This window comes from Nannospalax galili, unplaced genomic scaffold (assembly GCF_000622305.1).
Source record: "Nannospalax galili isolate Female #2095 unplaced genomic scaffold, S.galili_v1.0 scaffold886, whole genome shotgun sequence".
NCBI lineage: Eukaryota > Metazoa > Chordata > Mammalia > Rodentia > Spalacidae > Nannospalax > Nannospalax galili.
This window is the reverse complement of record NW_008355971.1, coordinates 1,495,564-1,519,211: the sequence shown is the minus strand read 5'-3', so window position 1 is coordinate 1,519,211 and position 23,648 is coordinate 1,495,564. Positions and strand designations below refer to the sequence as shown.

The 23,648-nt window shown below is 46.4% G+C and overlaps 1 protein-coding gene across 1 annotated transcript in view; it reads right to left on the bottom strand.

Annotated features, from left to right (window-relative positions):
• The window catches only part of Ryr1 (ryanodine receptor 1), a 142,063-nt gene that overhangs the window by 87,912 nt on the left and 30,503 nt on the right, over window positions 1–23,648 (bottom strand). The window contains 12 exon segments of the mRNA XM_029556551.1: window positions 424–697; window positions 3,268–3,411; window positions 6,840–6,951; window positions 7,266–7,466; window positions 7,789–8,055; window positions 9,877–10,489; window positions 11,673–11,899; window positions 12,003–12,089; window positions 14,151–14,316; window positions 14,839–14,999; window positions 16,066–16,198; window positions 18,762–19,150. Coding sequence (XP_029412411.1) covers window positions 424–697; window positions 3,268–3,411; window positions 6,840–6,951; window positions 7,266–7,466; window positions 7,789–8,055; window positions 9,877–10,489; window positions 11,673–11,899; window positions 12,003–12,089; window positions 14,151–14,316; window positions 14,839–14,999; window positions 16,066–16,198; window positions 18,762–19,150 — 2,774 coding nt within the window.

Genomic DNA, 23,648 nt, shown 5'->3' with positions numbered 1-23,648 from the left:
CTCAAGATTCTCCTGCCTCAGCTTCCTGAGTGCTGGGATTCCAGGTGTTCACCACCACACCCAGTTTACTGTTATAATGATAATCATCATTTAAGAAAGGGTCTCTGTAGCTCAAGCTGACCTTGAATTCATGCTGATCCTCCTGCCTCTGCTGCCTGAGTGCTGGGATTCCAGACCTGAGACACTACCCCAGATTTGCTAAATTGCTATGAGCAGGGGTCCCTGAAGCCACACTGCCATTCTTGGAGGGTAGATGTGGCTGTTCCCTTTGTTAGAGTGGACAAGTTCACAAACAGCAAACATACCAAGAGACACAGTGACAGAGGGCTGTTGGAGGGAGGGTTAGACATTAGGGGAAGGGGACATCATGGTGTCTGGTATGATAAAGCACTGGGCCAGCCATACCAGAGGAGGAATGCTCACCCAATGCTCTGAATCATGAGGTTCTCCTCCTGGGGCCCCATCTGCACGATGAGCAGTGAGCGGATCTGGCCCAGGCACTCCAGCAGGCTCATGGTGTCCTCCACCGAGGACACCGAGATGGTATAAGCCCGGGGCAGGGCACGCAGCAGCTCACCGAGTCCATCGTACTGCCGATGCAGGAGGCTAAACATGGCACGGACCAGTTCTGGGCTCTGCACAAAGTCTTCCTGTGCCCAGCACACTACAGTGTGGGACACCAGCTCCTGCAAGGACTCTGGAAAAGGACACAAGGGTTGGGATGCTGGATGTGTCTTTAAACCAGTGAAAGAGGAAACCTTTCCCCTCACTCACAAACTGTCCTCTACCTGCCAGGAGCATCTGGATTCAGACAAATCTTCTATTGCCCCAAGAATTGATCTCTCTCCCCTCCCTTCTTCCCCCATCCTCCTCCAAACACAGATCCTTGTATATTCTCGGCAAGTGCTCTATCTGAACTATATCCCCAGCCCTCTCCTGGTTCTCTTTACCCTAATACCCAGACCATAAGGGCGTCTTCCAAATTACACGAGGAAAAACAAAGTATATTGGGCTGAAATGGCTCAGCAGTTAATAGCACATACTGCTGTTGCAGAGGACCCGGGTTCAGTTCCTAGAACTCATGTCAGGCAGTTTAAACAACCTGTAACTCCAGCTCCAGGGGAATCTGATGCCTCTGGCCTCTTCAGCACATACACCCCCTTATCATACTCCCTACCCCCCCCCACAACACACACATATACACATAATTTTTTTTCGGTCTTTTGAGACCCTGTCTCAAAAAGAGGACCCTGTAGCTGGCCTGGAACTCACAGAGATCCACCTGCCTCTTCCTCCCCAGTGCTGGGATTAAAGGCATGCACCACCACACCTGGCTCATATACACAGAATTTTAAAACAAACTAGATGTGGTGGTGCACACCTTTAATTCCAGCACTTGAGAGGCAGAGGCAGGAAGATCTCTGTGAATCTGAGACCAGCTTGGTCTACAATAGCAAGTTTCAGCCAGTCAGGGCTGTGTAGTTAGACCCTGTCTCAAAAAAAAAAAAAAAAAAAAAAACCCAGCATATAACTGCAAAATCTCAGTCTTTTTATAAGTATTTTACTATGTGCCTTTGAGACTACAAGTCACAAATGTTGGTTGAAGTGGTACACTCTTGTAATCTCAGTACTGATGAGGCTGAGGCAGGAGAATCTCAAGTTTGAAGCCAGCCTCCAGAGTGCACTGGCTTCTAACTGCACCAAGCATGGCCCTGCCTCAGGGCCTTTGCACACCTTGCTCCCTCTTATGCTTTAGATGTGACATGGCTCTCATGGGCTCATGTGTTGGAACATTTGGACCCCACATAGTGGCTCTGTTTTGGGGGGAGTTTGTAGAACCTCTGGGAAATGGAATCTAGTTTAAGAAGTGAGTCTGCAGGGGAGGCAGGTTTGCAGGGTTGGGTACGGCTCTGCACACTTCAGTCTCAAATCTGTTTCCTGGTCCACTGAGATGTGAGCAAGCTGCCACACATTCCCACCATTATGGAGCTGCCGCCACCATGACTTCTTGCCATGATGTACCCTCAAACTGTGAGCCCAAATAAAGCCTTCCTCTCTTAAGTTGCTTCTGTGAGGTTATTTGTCATAATGAATGCACTCCTCACTCTGATCCCTCTCTTTGTTTCTCTCTTAAAACTCACTCAGACTTGTTTTCCTTTTTGTAGTCATAGGTAGGCACCTGGCATAGATATATCCATGTTTTCTTTTTTGAAACAGGGTCTCCCTTTAGCCCCAGATGGCCTGGACCTTACCATATAGACCAGGCTGGCTTCGATCTTACAGAGATCTGCCTGCCTCTGTCTCCTGAGTGCTGGTATTAAAGACGTGCACCATCATGCTTAGTATCCATATTCACATTTGAAAAAAAAATTCTAGGGGCTGGAGAGATGGCTCAGTGGTTAAGAGCACTGACTGCTCTTGCAGAGGACCCGGGTTTGATTCCCAGCACCCACATGGTGGCTACGAACTGTCCTTAACTCCAGTTCCAGGGGAATCTGAAGCCCTCTTCTGACCTCCATGGCATTGCACAACACAGGTGCACTCACATACATGCAGGAAATACACTCATACACATAAAATAATAAATAAAATATTTTTAAAAACATATTCTAAGCTGGGCATGGTGGCGCACGCCTTTAATCCCAGCATTTAGGAGGCAGAGGCAGGCAGATCTCTGTGAGTTTAAGGCCAGCTGGTCTACATAGCGAGTTCCAGGTCAGCTGGGGCTACAGGGAGACCCTGTCTCAAAAAGACCAAAAAAAAAAAAAACGTGAACAGAGATTCTAGAGTTCTTACTACTACATTTCCAAGCCCTACTGACAGAGCCTGGCTCAGAGCTGGCCCAGGGGAAGTTTCTCAAATGTAGGATCAAACCTCTACCAACGTCAGAGAATCTGTCCTTAGATGCGGCTAATACATAGTCAGCATTCTGATGCCCACTGTCAATCATTACTATTTTTCTAGCCCCTCACCATGAGAAAAGAAAAACAAAAACCAGGAAGACACATAAGCCATGGTGGTACTGGGGCTGTCACCAGCCTGGACTAGATGCACCTCTGCTCTGGCGAGTGGCACCTCCACACAGTCAGCATACACATGCAGCCCCTACATTTGGACCACACCTCCAGCATCCCACTTTCTCCCTCAGCTCTTCCTTCCTTGATCCTGCTTGTCTACAGCTCCCCTAACATGGCATGCTTTGGAGACAATCTCCCCAAGCTGGGAGTTGCCTGCCCCACCCTGTCCACCGCTGTCCCCAGCCCTTACGGGGTTTATGCTCCTCAGCGGGTGGCTCCTCCTCAGATTGCTCCTTCTTCTTCACCAGCCGCACTTTCTCTAACAGGCTCATTAGGCGACTGCCCAGGGTGGTCTCTTCCTCTGGCTCCTCCTCTTCCCCCTCCAGCTGGATTCCTGGAGGTGGTCAAGAAGGGATGGGCTGTCATGCGTTTGCTGATTCATCTGTTCATTCTTTCTTTCATTCATTCATTCATTTTCACTCATTCATCTACTTGTCCGTTTCTTGCTCAGGTGTGTGCTTTGGAATTTCTCATCTACCTTTTCCTATGTCTTTATGTTTGCTCATTCTACACAGGATATTCTATTTATTTGTTGGTTTTCTGAGACAGTCTCTTGAAGCCTAGGTTGACCTTGAACTCCTGATTGTCCTGAAGCACTAGATGACAGGTGTGTGCTGCCACACCTGGTTCTATTTACTTTCACTGATTTTTTTTTTTTTTGGTCTTTTTGAGACAGGGTCTCCCTGTAGCCCCAGCTGTCCTGGAACTCACTATGTAGACCAGGTTGGCCTTGAACTCACAGAGATCTGCCTGCCTCTGTCTCCGGAATGCTGGGATTAAAGGCGTGCGCCACACCGCCCAGCCTATTTTCACTGATTTTTAAAAATTTGTTGGATTTTTCAAACAGGGTCTTGTTATGTAGACCAGACTGAACTTGAACTCCCTATGTAGCCCAGGCTGTCCTGGAACTTGAAGTGATCCTCCTGCCTCGGTCTCCTGAGTACTAGGAGAACAGGTATAAGCCAATTTGCCCAGAAGCATTTGCCTCTTAGAGCAACTATTGCAAATATGTCCAAAGAAAGAAGGAGAAGAAGAAAACATAAGAAGAATTAAAAGGAGGGCTGGAGAGATGGCTCCATGATTAAGAGCGCTGGCTGCTTTGGCCGGGAACTAAGGTTTGGTTCCAGCACCCATGTGGCAACTAACAACCATCCATAATTCCAGTTCCATGGGATCCAACTTGGCCCTCTTCTTGCCTCTGGGGGCATTGTACACCTGTGGTGCACTTACATACATGCAGGCAATACACTCATGCACATAAAATAAATCTTTTTAAAAGAGTTAAAAGAAGAATGGCTGCAGAACACCCAATATTAACAAAGAATATTAACAAAGGGGTAAACAATATAAAAAGAAAAACACATAGAAATTCTGGAGTTGAAAAGTATAGAGCCGGACATGGTGATGTGCACATGTCTCCAAAGAGGTGGAGGCAGGATGATTAGGACTTTAAGATCATCTTTGAAAGGCTACATATCAAGCTCAAGGCCAATCTCTGTTACATTAGACCATGACTTTAAAAAGTTACAATAACTGGGTGCCAGGTGTGGTGGTGCACACCTTTAATCCTAGCACTTGGGAGGCAGAGGCAGGCGGATCTTTGTGAGTTGGAGGCCACTCTGGTCTACATAGTGAGTTCCAGGACAGCTGGGGCTACAGGAGACCCTGCCTAAAAAAGACAAAAATAATTACAATAACTGCATAATTACACATAAAATAAATTTTATGATTATTTTAAAATACTTATTTTTATTTGGTGTATAAGTGCTTGCCTGCATATATGTATGTGCAGCACATGTATACAATACCCATAGAGGTCAGAAGAGGGCATCAGATCTCCTGGAACTGGAGTTACAGACCATTGTGAGCAATCATGTGGGTGCTGAGAACTGAATCCCAGTCCTCTGCAAGAGCAGCAAACCACCAAGTCATCTCTCCAGGCCCCTCAAATTTTTTTTAATTTAGAAAATAAAATAAAATAACTGAAATTAAAAAAAAAATCACTGGAGGCCAGGTGTGGTGGCATATGATTCTAGTCCCAGCACTCAAGAAGCAGAGGCAGGCAGATCTCTGTGAGTTCAAGGCCACCTTGGTTTTACAGAATGAGTTCCAGGCCAGCTGGGGCTACAGGAGACCCTTTCTCAAAAAGACCAAAAAAAAAATCACTAGAGAGGTTCAATGGCATATCTGAGTGGGTAAAAGAAAGAAACCATGAACTCAAAGTATATAGAAGGCCAGGGAGATGTCTCCATGGGTAAAAGCACCTGCTGCAGAAGCCTGATGAACTGAGCCCAACCTCCAGAACTCATGTAAAAAGCTGGATGCAGTGGCACATCTCTATAAACCCCATAATCCTACATGGGGATGGGAGGTAGAGACCAGATCAGATAGAAGCTTTCATATGCAGCAGGCCGCAGAAACAAAAGACACCTTGCCTCAAAAACAAGGTGGAAGGAGGGAACCAACTTCCAAACGTCCTCTGACCTCTACATACACTCATAAACGCATGTGCACACCCAAAAAATACCAGTCTAAAAACCAGAAAAATAAGAGAGAAACATTTGAATAATTCAACTTGAATAATTCGACTTCCCAACCTTGATAAAAAATATTAATCCACACTTCCAAAAAACTGAAACTCCAAATAAGATAAGTTCAAGGAACTCCACACATGCTCAAAATGCTGAAAGGCAAAGACAAAGACTTGAAAGTCAGGCAAAGAAAAATGACAGCACATACAAGGGAATGTCAATGAGATTGGCAGATGATTTGTCATCAGAAACAATGGAGGTTAGTCAAATGTCCCTTAAGTCAGCTAGCTTTCTCTTTATTAAAGCAGCTATCTACCCATCCATCCATCCATCCATCCATCCACCAGCCAGACAGACAGACAGACAGCTATCTCTTCACACATTTATTCATTCATCCTTGTTTTAAAATTTTATTATTTATCTATCTATCTATCTATCTACCTATCTATCTATCATCTATCTGTCATCTATCTATCATCTATCTGTTATCTATCTATCTGTCTATCTGTCTATCTATCTATCTATTTATCATCTATCTATCTATCTACCTACCTATCTGAGGGGAGGGTATGCAGGTGCTATGGCCCATGTGGAAATCAGAGGACAGGTGCAAGAGTTAGTTCTGTTCTTTGATCCCATGAGTCCTAAGGATTGAACTCAGGTCATCAGCCTTGGTTGCAAGCACTTCTACCCACTGAGACCTCTCTCTGACCCCTTATTAATTCATCTTTATTTTCTTACTTTTATTTTATATGGATGAGTGTATTGTCTATACATGTGTAAATGCACCCATGCTGTGTAATGCCAGCAGAGGTCAGAAGAGGGCATCAGAGTCCCCTGGACTTGGAGTTACAGTTGTTAGCCACTATGTGGGTGCTGGGAATCAAACCCAGTTCTCTGCAAGAGCAGCCAGTGCTCTTAACCGCTGAGCCATCTCTCCAGCCCCTTAATTCACCTTTTATCCATCAATTCCCATACCCATCCAATCACTTACCCATAGACAGTTATTATTATGGCTGTCCTCAGAAGTACTCATTTAAGCATATCCTGTCATTATGCAGTTATTCAACAATATAGTCATCATTCAACTAATCACTATATAGCACCAATATGTAGGTGAGTAAGGTCAGGAAATCTTATGGAAATTTCAGGACAGATCTCAAGAGAAAGTTTTGGGGTTTTGTTTTGTTTTGTTTTTGAGGGCAAGGGCTCTCTGAACCTCTCTTCTTACCACAGTGTGCCAGCAGGTCTTGATGAAAGTCAATCAAATCCTGTTGAATCTCTTCAGGGAGAGGGCAATCTTCCTCATCAGCACCATTTTTGAATTGCAATAGCATATTGATCTAGAGGAAGATCAAAGATTAGAGTGAAGATTTGAACCTCAGAACAGGGTCAGTGATCAAAGATCCAATTGTGTGTTTCTCTCTAAGGCTCTGATCCAAAATGTGAGTTAATAAAGACTATCTGAGAAACTAGAGGCAGAGGTTTGACAGGGTCACAGTCAGTCTGAGGTGACTCAGGGGTCATGTTAGTTCATGAAAATAAATTCAAGGGGCAAGCATGATTTTGAAGGTGGCTGTCAGTGATCAGCTGGGGTCAGGGGATCGATGTTGGGGGTTTAGGCAGGAAGGCTAGCTGGGATCAAGGGTCAGGGGACCTGCTCCTGAGGTGGAGAGCGGAACTCTCGGGTCCGTCTTGCAGTCTCAGCTGCGCTCATGGTGAAGGCTTTCATAAGGAGGCCATAGCGACCCCGCTGGTTGGCCTGGAGTTTGTCCACATAGCGCTCTGCAAAGGCTGCCAGGGACTCTACGCGGTGCTGTAGCTCTTGGTCACAGAAATACTCCAGGAGGTGGCACATCTGTGGGAGGATGACCATGCAACAGAAGGAATGGTGGTGAGATCATCAGAACTTCTTGGAGACTTTTAATACTTTCTACCCCCTCTCCATGGCCCCTGCTGAGGTTCAACCACCATCATCTCCCGCTTGGATCCTTAAGTCAGCGTCCTCTATGATCTCTTACATGGAAATCAGGGAGCATTCTGAGCCAGTATAACCCTACTTCTTTATACATTTCTACAGCACCCCACTATCACTAGAAAAACCAGACTCAAGCTCCACCAAACTGGGTATGTTCCAGCCCAAATGGATGGAGGCTGGAAGACAGGAGGAACCAGCCCACCTGTAACTTCACAGACTCCGGCAGCTTCATCTGGAGCAACCCCTCCTCCAGTTCTTCCTTCTCTCCTTCTGCCGCCTCCTCCTCTCCTTTTTCATCGTCTTCCTTTTCTTGTGCCTCTTCCTCCTCATCCTCCTCCTTCTCCTCTTCATCTTCTTCTTCTTCTTCTTCCTCCTCCTCCTCTTCCACCTCTTCTTCCTCAGTGAATACTTCAGGCTCAATCATCTTCAAGATCTGTTTCACATCCTCATCACTAAAGACACCCATCACCTATAGGACAAAGTCTGAGTTCTGCATGGTGGCCTGCAGACTCATGATCTAGACCTGCTTCTCCTACCCATGGAAGGTCCATTCCTGCATTGCCTGATGTGATTCCTCCCACAGGCAGAATGGCATCCCCCACTTTCCTTAATAGCCCCCATTTTGTTGGGATTTGGGTTGGATATGATCAAGATACAGTGTACACATGTATAAAATGGTCAAAGAATAAATAAACAATATTCTTTTAAAAATCCACGAGTCCACATCTGTGTCTCACCCACATGGCCTGGACCACATCAGACATGAGCACCTCTCCCTTTGCAGGTAAGTGTCCTTTCTCCCAAGCCTGAACGTAGTGGCTCAGAGGCAGGACATGCTCTGTATCTGATGGAGGACTATACATAGGTCCCAGCATACATCAACTCTTATTCAACACAATAAAGATGCTAACAGCTTGAAGTGTGGAAGGAAAGGCAGAAAGAAGATGTAAGAGAAGAAAAGTGGGGAGAGAAAGAGAAATGAATGGAGGGGGGACTGGTTGGCTAGCTACATGAATTGATAGACTGAATTATAGAGATTTAAAGAGGAGTGAGTGCATGGATGGATGGTGATGGAGAAATGAATGAATGAGTGGATATGGAGAGATGGAGGAAATAGTGGGTGAATGAAAGAAAAGGATACATGATGCATAGGTAGTTGGGTGAATGAACTGATAGATTCATGAGCAAATAAAGGAGTGTTTGGATAAATAAATGAGTAAATAGCCATGGAAATGGGTGGATGGATGAATAGGCCTGCACATGAAAAGTCAGATGGATGGATATATAGGTGAATGGTTATTTGAGCATATGATTAAAGGAGCAGACAAAATTAAGGGTTGATAGAAGAATGGACAATGGAAAAGCTGAAAAGTGGGTAAATGAGTGTGGATGGTTGGATGGATTTCTGGGTACATGGGTGGATGTACACACATATGGACAGAAAAGTGCATGCATGGATGGACAGCTAAGTGGAAGGTGGAGAAGTGGATGGGCTTGTGGCTGGATGCATGAGTGAAAGGAAGATAATTATTGGACATATGGATGGAAATATGACAAATAAATAGATATGTGGATGGATTAATAGATGGGATCCTGGGACTGTATGTGAATGAATGGCAAGATGGGTTAGTAAATACATTGAAAGGTGGATAAATGGATAAATGGATGGAGGAATGGATAGATGAATGGATGGATGGATGAATGGATGGATAGATGGGTGGATGGATAGATGGATGGATGAATGAATGGATTAGATAGATGGATGGTTGAATGGATGGATGGATGAATGGATGGATAGATGAATGGGTGGATGGATAAGTGGATGGATGGATGGATGAATGGGTAGATGGATGGATGGATGGATGAGTGGATGGATGATGGATAAATGGATAGATGGATGGATGGATATATGGATGGATGGATGGATGGGTAGACGGATGAATATGAGTGAACAGAAAAACAGAAAGTTGAGAACTTGTGGATGAGAAGATGAAGGTATACATAAATGAGAGGATAGATGGGTAGGTGGGAAATGGATGAATGGATGATGATTAGTTGGATGGGGAAATGGGAAGAAGGAAGAAGAAAAGAAACATGAATAGAAGGTAGATGAATAGATTGAAAGAAAAATGAGTGCTGGATGGGTAGGTGATGGATGAATAAACTGAAAAGTGGATGAATACATGGATGGAGAGATGAATGGGTAAAGTAGGAGGGAGTCTGATGTGCGGACTGATGCATGATTTTGGATGTAGAAGAATGAGAGAGGGAAGCCGGAGGAAACCATTACCAGGAGGGTAGACACAAGCTTGAGCACCGGCACGAACTGGAACTCCACAGAGCCCCCGACTGGATCACGAGCCTGCTGCCCTCCATCTCGCACGGCTTCACCCAGCATTCTCAACGCCTTGTCCCGAAGGGCCTCCAGGGGGATGGCAGGGCTGAGGCGGGCTGGAGCTTCTGCCACCCCAGCAGCTGGCAAGGCGGCCACGAAACATGGAGGCGAGAAATGGTGTGGAGGTCTCAAAGAGGTTGTGACTCCTACGCCAGGCAGGCCATGGCGGCGGGGCCCATCTTCCGCGCTTCTCCCGGGTGGGAAGAGCGTGATGGCGCGGGTCTCCGGCGTGAGGGGCACTACGTATTCCGAGAGCATGGAGCGACGGCTACGGCAGGCGCTTTCGAGGTGGATGCTGATAAGGAGGTCATAGTAGCCGGCTCGCAGAGGCCCAGGCAAGTGCGCGTCTTCCAGCGCGTGCAGCAGCTGCGCCTGGTCCACGTGGCTGCACAGTGCATGCGCCACTCGGTTGTTACCGAGGGCACACACCGCGCGGTAGAGGGAGAGGGTGTGCGAGTGGAAGCGCTGTAGGTCCAGACGCTCAGACAGCTCCAGTATGTCCATGCACCTGCGGCAGAGGTGAGGCACACACACAGGGCAAAGGAGGTGGGAGAGAGACCACAGAGACGCTTGAGTGAATTAGTGGCTCTGTCAGGGAAACCCAGTGTCCTGCTGGGTCAGGGCTCTAAGGGTGCTCTGGGGCTGGGTCTAAGAGTCTTTCAATGGACCTGGAAGTCCCTGAGGGGCTTGGGTTCCCCTCACACTGGGATTTCTGGAATAGTCTAAGACTGAAGTTTCTGGGAATCCAGAGAATATCTAGTAAGCCCTTGGATGTAGCTGAGATTCCCCTAACCTTAACAGGACCTAGCACACACGTAGAAACTGCTCGGTAAACTGTGGTTAAGGACTGAAGAGATGGCTAAGCCATTAAGAGCACTGATTGCTCTTGCAGGGTACCTGGTTTCAGTTCCCAGCACCCACATGGTGGCTAACAACTGTCCTTAACTGGAGTTTCAGTTCCTCTTTTGACCTTCATGGGCATTGCATAAGTCAGGTGTACTTACATATATGCAGGCAATACATTCATACACATAAAATAAAAGTAATAAAATAAAAAAGTTGGGTCTGGAGAGATGGCTCAGCAGTTAAGAGCACTGACTGGTCCTGCAGAGGACCAGGGTTCAATTCCCAGCACCCACATGTGGCCGCAAACCTTCCTTAACTCCAGTTCTAGGGGAATTCAAAGCCCTCTTCTGACCTCCGTGGCATTGCCTGACACAGGTGCACTCACATACATGTAGTCAGTGCACTCATACACATAAAATAAAAATAAATAAAATATTAAAAAATATTTTTAAATAAATAAATAAATAAAGTTTTCTGTCATCCATGGAACACATCTATAGCCCTGGGTGTGTTTAGGTCCCCTAGAATGGGTTCCAGATCTCCATGGGACATGCCTGAAGTCTCCCTGGCTGTGCACGGAGGCTCTGGGGTACACCCAGCCCTCTCTGAGTAATGTCTGGGGTGGAGAGTTGGATCATTGTCTGGGCTTGGTGAGATGGGTTTAGGACCTTGGAGTTGGACTGGGGTCCCTGGGGTGTGACTGTACTCCCTTAAGATGAACATATGATTCACTGAGATGGGTCTAGGGGGCTCCCTAAGGCAGGTCTAGAGCCCCTGGGGTGTCCTCTGAGGAGGCTGAGCACAGCTGTGGTAGGAGAAGGCACCAAACCCATCCAGGCCCTGACCTGTTCTCCTCCGGGATGTGTAACGCCATCATCGTCAGCGGCTCCTGGCACTGCACAGCCCAGCCAAGCCGCTCGCCTGCGCGCCGGGTGTCCACCTGTAGGAAGTGGTTGGGCATGCGGCTCCAGGACACTGGCATTAGCATCTGCACCTCAAGGCGCGGTGGGCACTGCGGGGCCGGGTTCTTGCGCTCGCTCAGGAACATGGCAGCGGACAGCGGCATGATGTTCTGCAGAGGAAAGCGTGGGTCAGGATTCCCGGCCTTCCTCAGCCCTGCATGGGTATCCTCCACACCCTCCCGCCTCAGCCTGCCCCTATCCCTGCCCTCTTGCCTTTTGCTTCCCCAACTCAAACTGGATGACGTTTTGGTGGGTGGGCAGGACAAAGACAGCGGGAAACAGCTTTGTGTTGGGTTCCACCTGGCAAGAGAGAAGGTCAATGTGAGAGGGTGGGGTGCAGGGCGGATGTGGACTCTGGACTTCAGGGGCCAATTTTGTAGATCCATATAGTGGAGGATCCATACAGTGGTTGTATGTGACCGGGGGTTGGGCAACCCTGACCTAGGGATTCCTTTCCCTAATTTCTCTCAGGAACACTCTTTCTTTCTTTCTTTCTTTCTTTCTTTCTTTCTTTCTTTCTTTCTTTCTTTTCTTTTCTTTCTTTCTTTCTTTCTTTCTCTTTCTTTCTTTCTTCCTCTCTCTCTCTCTCTCTCTCTCTCTCTCTCTCTCTCTTTCTTTCCTTTCTTACTTACTTACTTACTTATTTTAGACAGGGTCTCCCTATAGCCCCAGCTGGCCTGGGCCTGGAGCTTACTAATAGACCAAGCTAACCTCTATCTCACAGAGATCTGCTTGCCTTTGCCTCCTGAGTGCTGGGACTAAAGGCTTGCATGTGCCACCACATCTGGCTCAGAACACTAACTCTTCAAAAGCCAAAGTGTCCCCTGACTACAGTCCTTCCTGATCTTCCCACCCTCACCAGCCTTCTGAGGTCTCACACTGCACTGCCTGAGAAGCGGCCTTGCCAGAGCCAAACTGCACCTGTAGACTCAACCCTCAGTTTACAGGAAAGACAATAAGTGTTAAAATGACACTCCAGAGACTTCAGGCAGCTAGGCCAGCCCTCTCCAGAGGCTAATTTGCACAGGAATCCCCTACCATCTCTGTAAAATGCAGATTCACAGTCAGTGGGGCTGGGGGCTGGGGAGGAGCCTGAAATTCTGTCAAGGGAACAAAATCCCAGGTGATGCTGGTCCACACTTTAAGGAGCAAAGCCCTATAACACAAAGGGCCCTTTCCCTTCAATAAATGCAATAGAAAATGGGAGGAGAGAGAGAGAGAGAGAGAGAGAGAGAGAGAGAGAGAGAGAGAGAGAGAGAGAGAGAAAGGGAAGGAGGGGAAAACGTGTGAAGAAATTCAAGGAACACAGCAACTCATTAAAAGTTACAGCCTTACTTAGATTCCTATTCAAACAAAGAAATGGCAAAGGCATTTTTGAAACGACTGGAGAAACTTGAACACGGACTAGCTAGACGTTTGATGACAGGAACTTTTTTTTTTCTAGGTGATAGCGGTATTGTGGTTGTGCATTTTAAAAATCATCTTTATCTTTTCAAGAGATGAAACTATATGATGTCGGCAATTTCTTTCAAAATCCTCCAGTGGGAGTGGAAGGGAAGTAGGCGTAAAGATGAAATAAGATTGGCTGTGAGTGGGTGGCAGTTGACGCTGGTAATGGGGACCTGGTGGCTCATTATGCCATTCTGCTTTTGTATATTTCTGGAATTCTCCATTAAAAATATAGTTTTGCAAGCGGGGAAACACAGGCCTGTGATCTCAGCACTTGAGAGGTAGAGGCAGGAGGATCAGGAGCTTAGAGTCATCCTTGGCTACATAGTGAGTTTAAGACTAGCCTAGTCTACATAAGACCCTGTCTCAACAAAATAAAATAAAATGAAGTTTTGCAAAGTCTACCTTACATAGATTGATGGGGAGATAAGTGGACATATATGAGGCAATAAATTATGGTAGAGTTTGGTGGTGGCTGTATGAGTATTTATTGTAAAATTCCTTCTGTATACTTGAAATACATGCATACATTTTATAACAATAATAACAACAACAAAACAACAACAATAATAACAATAATAATAAAGAAAAAATCCACCTCAGGGTTTTGGCCTATCCCAGGGTGTAACTTAATTAAGGAGAAGGTGGTAATTGGTGTCACCCAGCCAGAGGGAATATACAGACCTTTGTTTAAGGTCAAGGCAACAGGGTCTCATCCATTCTGGGCAAAAGTTTAATGGAAAGTTTAAGTAGGCATTCCTCAAGTGACCCCCCACCCCCCTGGCCCTGCGCAAGGGTAGATCGGAGTGGGTCTATTCTTTCTGGGATCAGGCCTTGACATGTTTTGAAGGATTTTCCTGGGAAGCTGGGAAATGCAGATGCTGTTGCTTAGTTGCCAAGGGCTGGGCTCACCTGGAAAAAGGTGTTGCTTTCTTTGCCGTTGGCTGTGAAGGTCATTAAGCCAGTGGCCAAGTCCACCAGGCAGCCAATGATAAGGTCTGTGTGGCTGATCCGGCCTTGCTGTCCAGGGCTCACAAAGTCACCACCCCACACCATGTAGCAGTTGCTGCACTTGAGGCTGGAAGAGATAGGTGTGATTACAACAGGCATCTTCAACCCAGGAACCCTGGCCCCTGACACCTCCAACCCCAAACGCCCAAAATACCATGACCTCAGAGCCCCACTCCCAAACACCCACCATCCGCAGACTGAACGCCCCCCAAACCCTTCACCCTAGGCCCCAAGGTCCTCAGAGCTAGAATACTTAAGGGCTGGTGAGTGTAGAAAGAGTCAGAAGAGAAGAAGAGAGAGAAGAAAAAGGAAGTAGGGGGGTCAGATGAGACAGGTAGGAAAAAAGAAGAGGGGGGGAAGGAAAAGGATGAGTAGGAAAAGAAAATAGGGCAGAGAAGCAGTTGGAGGAAAGTGAACAGAAAGAGGCAGAGGAAAACAGCTTCTGAACCAGTGCCATGGCTCTTCTTGTTCCAGAAGGTTCTCAGGCACCCCAGCCAGGTAGCCCCAGAGCTGGTGGCTAGAGCTCCTGCTCCCTCCTACCCACGCTGCCCTCCCACCTCCACAGAGCACCCCCACTCTGCCCCAGCACCTGCTGTGGACATTGCCTTGTTCGTCCCCCATGGTCACTGTCACTGCCCGGACCTTGCTGAGGTCAAAGTTCATGTCATGTTGATGGTAGTCAGGAGTGACCCAGCCTACCCACACGCAGCTGGGCTCCTGACCAGCAAAGACCCTCACGGAGTAATAATACTGGGGACACAAAGAGGAGATCAGAGGTCAGTGGGGAAGATCATGTTCTTTGGGACTGAATTCATTCTCATGGATTCTAGGGTCTTCTGGGAGTTTAACAAGAAGTTGCTGAATTTGAGACCCCCCCCTGAGTTTATGTGGCTACTCATATGGTTCTAGATTGGGGGATCCCTTGGGAATATTGTGTGGCACCCCCTCACTTGGGTCCCTCCACAGATTACAGCAGAGTAATATATAATAGGTCAGAAGACGGAACTCACTTCATCTACCCAACCATCTCACTGAGTGGGTACAATTTTTATCCTTACTTTTACAATGAAGAAAGCACAATCCTTCCATTAGAAGTGACCCAGCCATGTGGCATCTAGATGGCCTATGATCTAAGATACTAACCACTAGGATATCTTTCCCTTTCCTCCCCTCCCATCTCCTGTCCTTTCAGGATGGAACCTAGGACCTCATGAGTGCTCGGCAACTGCTTTATCACTGAATTTCATCCCCAACTCTCTTTTTACTTTTTTATTTTGAAACAGGGCTACACTGAGTGACTATCCAAGCTAGCCTGGAGCTCCTCTGTAGCCCTGACAGGCCTTGAACTTGTGTTCTTCCTGCCTCTGCCTCCCAAATAGCTGGGATTACAGGCCTGTGTCACCAGGCCTGGCACTACTAGGATTTCTGTCTCAATAAATATTACATATTGGAGGAGTCCCAGAACCGTATTGGGATAATTGTGAATTTTCATTTACAGCAATATATTAGAGTGGTTACTGGAATTAAAGTATTGTGTTTATATGGATTATCCCAAATATTGGCCTATATTGGTTGACCCTCTGGACTTCGGGGATCACAGGAGTTATATTAGTTTGGCGTATACTTTCACTGAGCTCCCTACTGTCTTTAGGCCACTAGCAACATAAATATAGGGGTTCAAAGGATTACTGTATTCCAGCACACTCTAGTGTGTACTAGAGTATCTCAAATATGCACATGGTAGCACTACATTGGAATTTTAGAGTTTCCCTATTATGTTGAGGGGTCCCCAAAGTTGAGAGTTCCAGGTTCACACCGTGGTGGTGTTGAGGATGATCTCAGGGTCATCACGGTTGTCAGTAGGTACAACATCTCGAGGGAGTCGGGGCAGGGCAGGAGTGGTAGGTGGCTGGGTCATCATAGCAACCTTCTTGGCTTTGAATAAGAACCTGGAGGTCAGAGGAGAGCCTGCTATGAGAACCAGCTCTCAAGCCCATCCCTGCCCTCCCACCATGCTGCCCACATCTGCTCCCACCACTACCATCAAATCACCCACATCTGTCCTGGTTAGCCCTTCCTTCTAATACTAGTAGCTCTCTTCTGGAGCACAAGAACTTCTCACTACCCCAGCTCAGTCCATTCTGGAATGGATGATAGATCACTCACACTTAAACGACATCTGAGAACTACATGTGTGGTACACACCTGCAATCCTAGCACTTGAGAGGTAGAGACAACAGGTAAGGAGTTCAAGGCCATCCTTAGCTACAGAGCAAGTTCAAAACCAGCCTGGGCTACAGGAGACCTTGTCTCAAAACAAAACAAAACAAAACAAAACAAAACAAAACAGGAGCTAGAGCGATGGCTCAGGGGTTAAGAGCACTGGCTACTCATGCAGAGGACCCTGGTTGGGTTCCCAGTACCCACATGCCTTACAAACAACCAGGAAAAATAGTCATACACATAAAATAAAAATAAATAAATAAAAATTAAAAACAAAGCAAGCCGGGCATGGTGGAACACAACTTTAATCTCAGCACTTGAGAGTCAGGAGGATCTCTGAGAGATCAAGGCCAGCCTGGTCTATATAGTGAGTTCTAGGACAACTGGGGCTAGAAGGAGACCCTGTCTCAAAAAGACCAAAAAAAGGCAAAATAAGGAAGGTAACTAGATATAGGGGGGTCCTTCTCTTCTTTGGGAACACACAGTGGTTCCCCTAAATCAGAATTCATCATTTGTGTTTCTTTTTTTAAAAAACTGTGTGTGTGTGCATGTTCATGTGGTGTGTATGTGTATGCAAGTGAATATACACATGTGTGTGCATGTGTATGGAGGTCCATATCAACCTTGTGTTTTAGTCCTCAGGAGATGCCACCCATTTTGTTTTGTGAGATAATATCTCTCATTGGTGCAGAGCTTTCCTGAGTAGGCTAGGTTGGCTGGCCAGGGAGCCTAAGGGATCTGTTTCTCTCCACTTCCCCAGCACCCAGCACTGCACCTGGCATTCTTATGTGGGTTCTGGGGATCAAACTTGGGCCTCAGGCTTGCAAGGCAAGCACTTTACTGACTGAGCTATCCTTCCAGCCCTGCATTTTGTTGCCTTTTAAAAAAAGATTTTATGCCAGGCATGGTGGTGCATGCCTTTAACCCTAGCACTTGGGAGGCAGAGGCAGGCAGATCTTTGTGAGTTCGAGGCCAGCCTGGTCTACATAGTGAGTTCCAGGACAGCTGGGGCTACAGGGAGACCCTGTCTCAAAAAGATAAAAAAAAAAAGATTTTATTTTTATTTTTTAATTGTATGTATATATGTGTGGGTATGTGTACATGAGTGCTGGTGCCCACAGAGGCCAGAAGAGGGCGTCGGTTCCCCTGGAGCTGGACTTACAGACAACTATGAAGTCACCTGGTATGGGTAATAGAATTTGGGTCCTCTGGATGAGCAGGAAGTGCTCTAAACCACTCAGCCATTGTTCCAGCTCCCTTGTTTTTGTTTGTTTTATTTTGTTTTTGGTCTTTTTGAGACAGGGTCTTCCTGTAGCCCTAGCTGGCATGGAACTCACTATGTAGACCAGGCTGGCCTTGAACTCACAGAGATCCACCTGCCTCTGCCTCCCGAGTGCTGGGATTAAAGGTGTGCACTACCACACTCAGCCGTGTTTGTTTTTAAGACAGGGTCTTACTATATAGCCCTGGCTGGTCTGGAACTCACTCTGGCTCAGGCTGGCATCAAACTCTTGGATATTACCTGCTTCTGCCCCATAAGTTCTGGGACTATAGGTGTGTACCACCACACCTGGACTGGTTTTAAAGTAGATTCTTTCCCCATAGCCTCAGCTGGCCTTGAACTTATGATCCTCCTGCCTCCACCTCCCAAGTGCTAGAATTACAGATGTAAGCCACTATGCCTAGCTGATAATTCTTCACTGTATAGCACTGTCTAATATACTACAAGGTGTTTGGGATCACCAGAGGCCTCCAGGATAGCAACCTCCAAATGTAATAACCAGTAATATTCCATTATCTCCAAACACCCTCCAAGAGGGTGAATATATCAATTGAAAATCACTGACAAAACAGGGAAAAGTAGATTTCCTCTCAATCCAGTACCTTCTAAGGTACTATTTGAGTTGGTGTTTTGGGGGCTACATTGGAGAAATGGGAAGGATTCCAATTTAGAAGACTAGTTGGTGTTCACTGAGGCATTTGGGGGGTGCAGTACTCCAACAGGATACTAAAACTCCCTTTAGTGTCTGTGGATACTGAAGTTCATAGAGTGAACCCCTTTGGGGCCCATCAGGTACTCAGGGATAGCATTCTCTATATTGTATAGTAAGGTTCCCCAATTTTATACTTTGGGGAAAAGGAGAGCATCTCTAGGAAATAACAGAGCTCACTTCAGACAGGATCTCTCAGCATATATGGGGCTATGACCAAAGTTTCTTAAATTACCGAGGTTGCATAATTAGGGGTCCCAAGACCCTGAACCTCATACTAGCCCCAGTCTTGACTCACCCTCTCTTCTTGTTCTTTTCTGTCGTAGCATCCTTCTCATTCTCCACCCTAGCAGGTTGGGCCTCAGGCTGGGCAGTGCCCCCTGGTGCCCCCTCCTTGGCAGTTCCCTCCTTGCCCCCCTCAGCATCTCCCCAGCCACCAGCTGAGCGGCGCAGGTTTTCATAGTCAGGATCTGGTTCTGCTGCCCGGGCTTCATCTTCAGCAGGTGGCTGCAGGCCAGGGGACGCCAGGGGTGTGGCGCCTGCAGTGCAGCGGAAATGCTGGTGGAACTGGACTGGAAGGCTCAGCCGGAGAAACAGCATCTCCACAAGACTGTTCTGGGAGCCCCAGGTGCGGTGGGACAAGCGCAGGCAGGGAGGGGTATCCACAGTGCCATCCATACGGGCCACCTGGAGGGAGGGAGGTAGGAAGCTCTGAGCCAGGCTTATGAGCTAGGCCAGGACATTGATCCTAAACCTGGTTACACACAAAGTCACTGTTGGGTCTCTCTGTAAGAATTATCCAAAGATAATTTCTCTGGGTTAATGACTCTTCAAGTGGCACACAGCTTGGCTCTGGGGTACTGTCAGCCCCATCAACCTCTGCTGGGCACCTTATATAGAGTGGCAGCTTGATCCAATGCTAGAATTACTTGGGGGAATTTTCAGAACCTACCTATGCACTGCAGAGCAAAATATCCATGTGTGTATTCATCTGTGCATTATCCATCCATGCATCCATCCATCCATTTGTGCATCACCCATCCATCCATCCCTGCATTATATCAACCCATACATACATCTCCATCCATCCATGCATCCATCCATCCAAGCACGCGTCTGTCCATGCATGCATCACACATCCACCCATGGACCCATTCATGCACTATCCACCTATTTGTACATCATCCATCCATCTTACAACTATCTCAGGAGCACCTACTGTGTGCCATCTACTGCTGTAGGTGCTAGAAGCACATCAGTAAACGCAGTGAGGACTCTGCCCTCCTGAGCTCCCAAGGACATCTCTGGGGAGAGCAGCACAAAGGGGTCAGATTATGGAAAAGCTTCCCAGGTAAAAATGTAATACACAGGGGCTGGAGAGATGGCTCAGCGGTTAAGAGCGCTGACTGCTCTTGCAGAGGACTCGGATTCAATTCCCAGCACCCACATGGTGCCTAACAACCATTTGTAGCTCCAGTTCCAGGGGATTTGATGCCCCCTTCTGACCTCCTTGGCCACTGCACAACACAGGTACACTTACACACATGTAGGCAATACACTCATACACACAAAATAAAAATAAAATATTTTTAAAAAGAAAATGTAATGCTCAGAAAAGTATGTACATTATAAGTGCATAATACCACAATGTGTTTTTACAGATTGAACTCTCATGTGCACCCAGCACCCAGATGGGAAATAGATATAGGCCCCTGGGAATCACTCAACCAGTCCAGTATAAATAAAGGGAAGGAGCAAAAAGAAGGACAGAGGCCTGTCCAGTATGCTCAAGACTCCCCAGGATTTGTAAGAATGGTGTGTGTGTGTGTGTGTGTGTGTGTGTGTGTGTGTGTGTTTTGCTGGAGATTGAATGCAGGGCCTTGTACATGCTAGGCAAATGCTGTACTGCTGAACTGCATACTCAACCCTTGGTTTTATGAGACAGGGTCTTCCTATATAGCCCAGGCTGACCTCACACTCAAGATCCTCCTGCTCATGGCTTCTAAGTGCTGGGAACCCAGGCTGTGCCATCACTCCAGCTTTCCCACAGCTTTTCTTCATTTCTTTCTTCCTTTTTCTTTTCTTGCTTTCTGTTTTTCGTGAGACAGGGTCTCACTATGTAGCCCTGGCTGACTTGGAACTCACTATGCAGACCTGACAGGCCTTGAGCTCATGTAGAACATTCACCTGCCTCTGCCCCACAAGTGCTAGGATTAAGGATGTCTCGTAGATTGTCTAGGGATTAATGCACATGCAGAAGAAGTGACGTTGATCTCCTCAAGTACCAATTGCTGACTTGGACCTCTGTGTTCCTCCATACCTGGAGAATTCACCTCAAAACTGTGCAAGATTCCCTGTTCCCAAGCTCTGCAAGGATTTTTTTTCTCTCTCCTCTCTTAGAAATCCTGTTTTGCCTTTGTTCCTTGACAACAGACTCCTGTGATTTATGTGTGAAGAAACTAGCAACGTCTCTGAGTTATTCTTTTCCAGTAACCAACTTTTCAATCTGTCACACCACAGATTAGCTTTGCCTGTTCTGGAATTTTCTATGAATGGACTCCCACAGCCTGTGTTCTTTCATGCCTGGCATCTTTCACTAGGCATTGCGCCTGTGATTTGGGTCCAGGTGGTTCTGTATTTTGGGTTCTCCATTCTACCCTCACAGGAGCGAGTTCACATCCACCCCACCTTCTGTTCCAGCCTCTCTGGTCCTTCTGCCTCATTCCTGTAATCCACTGTCAACAGAGACCTTTCAAAAACTCTGATATCAATTAAATATGCCCCTATTAAAAACTCTTCCATATTGCATAGTTTTAAATTTTCCCCACATACATAATTTGATTTGTGTTGTTTGTCGTTTTTAAGACAGGGTCCCATGTAGCTCAGACTCTGGCCTCAAGCTTTAAATGTAGGGGCTGGAGAGATGACTCAGTAGTTAAGAGCACTGGCTACTCTTGCAGAAAACCTAGGTTCAGTTCCCAGTACCCACACGGTGGCTAACACCCATCTGTAACTCTAGTTCCAGGGGATCTGACGCCCTCTTCTGGCCTCCACAGTCATTGCACACACGGTGTACTTACATGCAGGCAAAATACTCATAACACATACAAATTTTAAAAAGAAAATTTAAAAACTTGCCACATAGACAAAGATAACCTTGAACTCCTGATCCTCATGCTTCTGCTCCCAAGTGCTGAGATGACAAACATGCACCACTATGCCCAGCTTTATCATTGTGTTTGATCACTTATTAATTACAGAGAGAAAAACAGTAATTGTAAGTGGAGAAATCTGAAGACTTCTCAGTCAAATAGAGTTAACCAGCACAGAGGTTCTGCGGAATACACGTATTAGTAGTTCCAGGACCCTTTGCAGAGACCAAAATACTGGATGCTCTGGTCCCTTATTTAAAGTGGGATCTGTAACTTATGCATATCCTCTTACAAGGTATCTATTTATTTATTTACATTTTTTAGTGCTGGTGATGGAACCCAGAATGTGGTATATTCTAGGCAATACACCACCACTGAGCTGCACTCCAGCCTGCTTTCTTCATGTTTTAACCCATCTCTAGACGAGTTATAATTCAGTATAGAGGATATCCAATACAGTGTAATACATACAACATATAATATAAAGTCAATGCTAGGCAAATGGCTGGTCTGCTGTATTCCTTAGGGAATAATGACAGGAAGAAAATCTGTATGTGTTCAGTATAGATGCAAACCTTTTCCAGATATTTTTGATCTGCAGTTGATTGATCCATGGATACAGAACCCTCAGTTCCAAGGGCTGACTGCAGTAAGACAGAGCCCTCGGGGCAACAGAGATGGATCAGTGGTTAGGAGCACTGGCTGCTCTTGCAGAGAACCCAGGTTCAATTCCCAATACCACATGGCAGCTAACAACCATCTGTAACTCCAGTTCCAGGGGATCTGACACTCTCTTCTGACCTCCTTGGCCACTGCACAACACAGGTGTACTTACACACATGGAGACAATATACTCATACACATAAAATAAAAATAATAAACAAAATATTGTTTAAAATGATAGACCAACGTCATGCAGTGTACCACGAAGGACGCAGCCTCACTTCTGTGATGCTTCTGCTATATCTACAAAATGAAACTGGCCATGAGGAAATAGCTCCCAAACCCAAATTGGGGGACATTCTATGAAATCACTGGCCTATAGCCTTCAAAAATGTCAATGTTATGAAAACAATGAAAGCCTTAAGATCATTCTCCACAGAGACCGAAGACATATAACTAAATGCAACACATGATCCTGGTCCAGAAAGAAAAAAAAAAAGAGGGGAGAGACAATTGCTATACTTAGACAAACTTAAATACAGGCAGTGAATTAGGCAATTAGCCAATGCTTAATTCCCTGATTTTCTTCATTGCCCTGAAGTCTGTCAGAGAACGTCCTCGTTTTGAAAATATAATGCACACCTTAAGTTTAGGGTGAAGGGCACAATGTCCCAACTTCTTTTTGCTTGTTTGTTTGTTTTTTATGTGTATGAGTGTATTGCCTGCATGTGTGTAAGTGCACCCGTGTCCTGCAAAGCCCGCAGAGGTCAGAAGAGGGTGTTGGATTCCCCTGGAACTGGAGTTACAGACAGTTGTTAGCTGTCATGTGGGTGCTGGGAATCGAATCAGGGTCCTCTGTAAGAGCAGCCAGTGCTCTTAACTGCTGAGCCATCTCTCCAGCCCCCCAACTTCCTCCTTCTTTGGGTTTTTTTTCTTTTTTTGGTCCTTTTGAGACAAGGTTTCCCTGTAGCCCCAGCTTTCCTGGAACTCACTATGTAGACCAGGCTGGCCTCGAACTCACAGGGATCCGCCTGCCTCTGCCTCCCGAGTGCTGGGATTAAAGACGTGCGTCACCACACTGGGCTCCTTCTTTGGTTTTTGAGACAGGGTCTCAAGTAGCTTGGGCTAGCCTCAAACTGTCTATGTAACCAAGGATGACCTTGAACTTCTGATCCTCCTGCTTTTACCTCCCAAGTGCTGACCTGTGCCACCACACACAGCTCCACTAGGATCATTCAACCATGCTTTTCTTTTCTCCTTCCCTCATTTTACAGACCAAGAAGAGAAAGTTGTTTACTAAAGTTTACTTTAAAAGGAAGTCCCGGGAGCCCATTATACTCATACTCCCTTCTGTGTGGTCTGTGCATGGA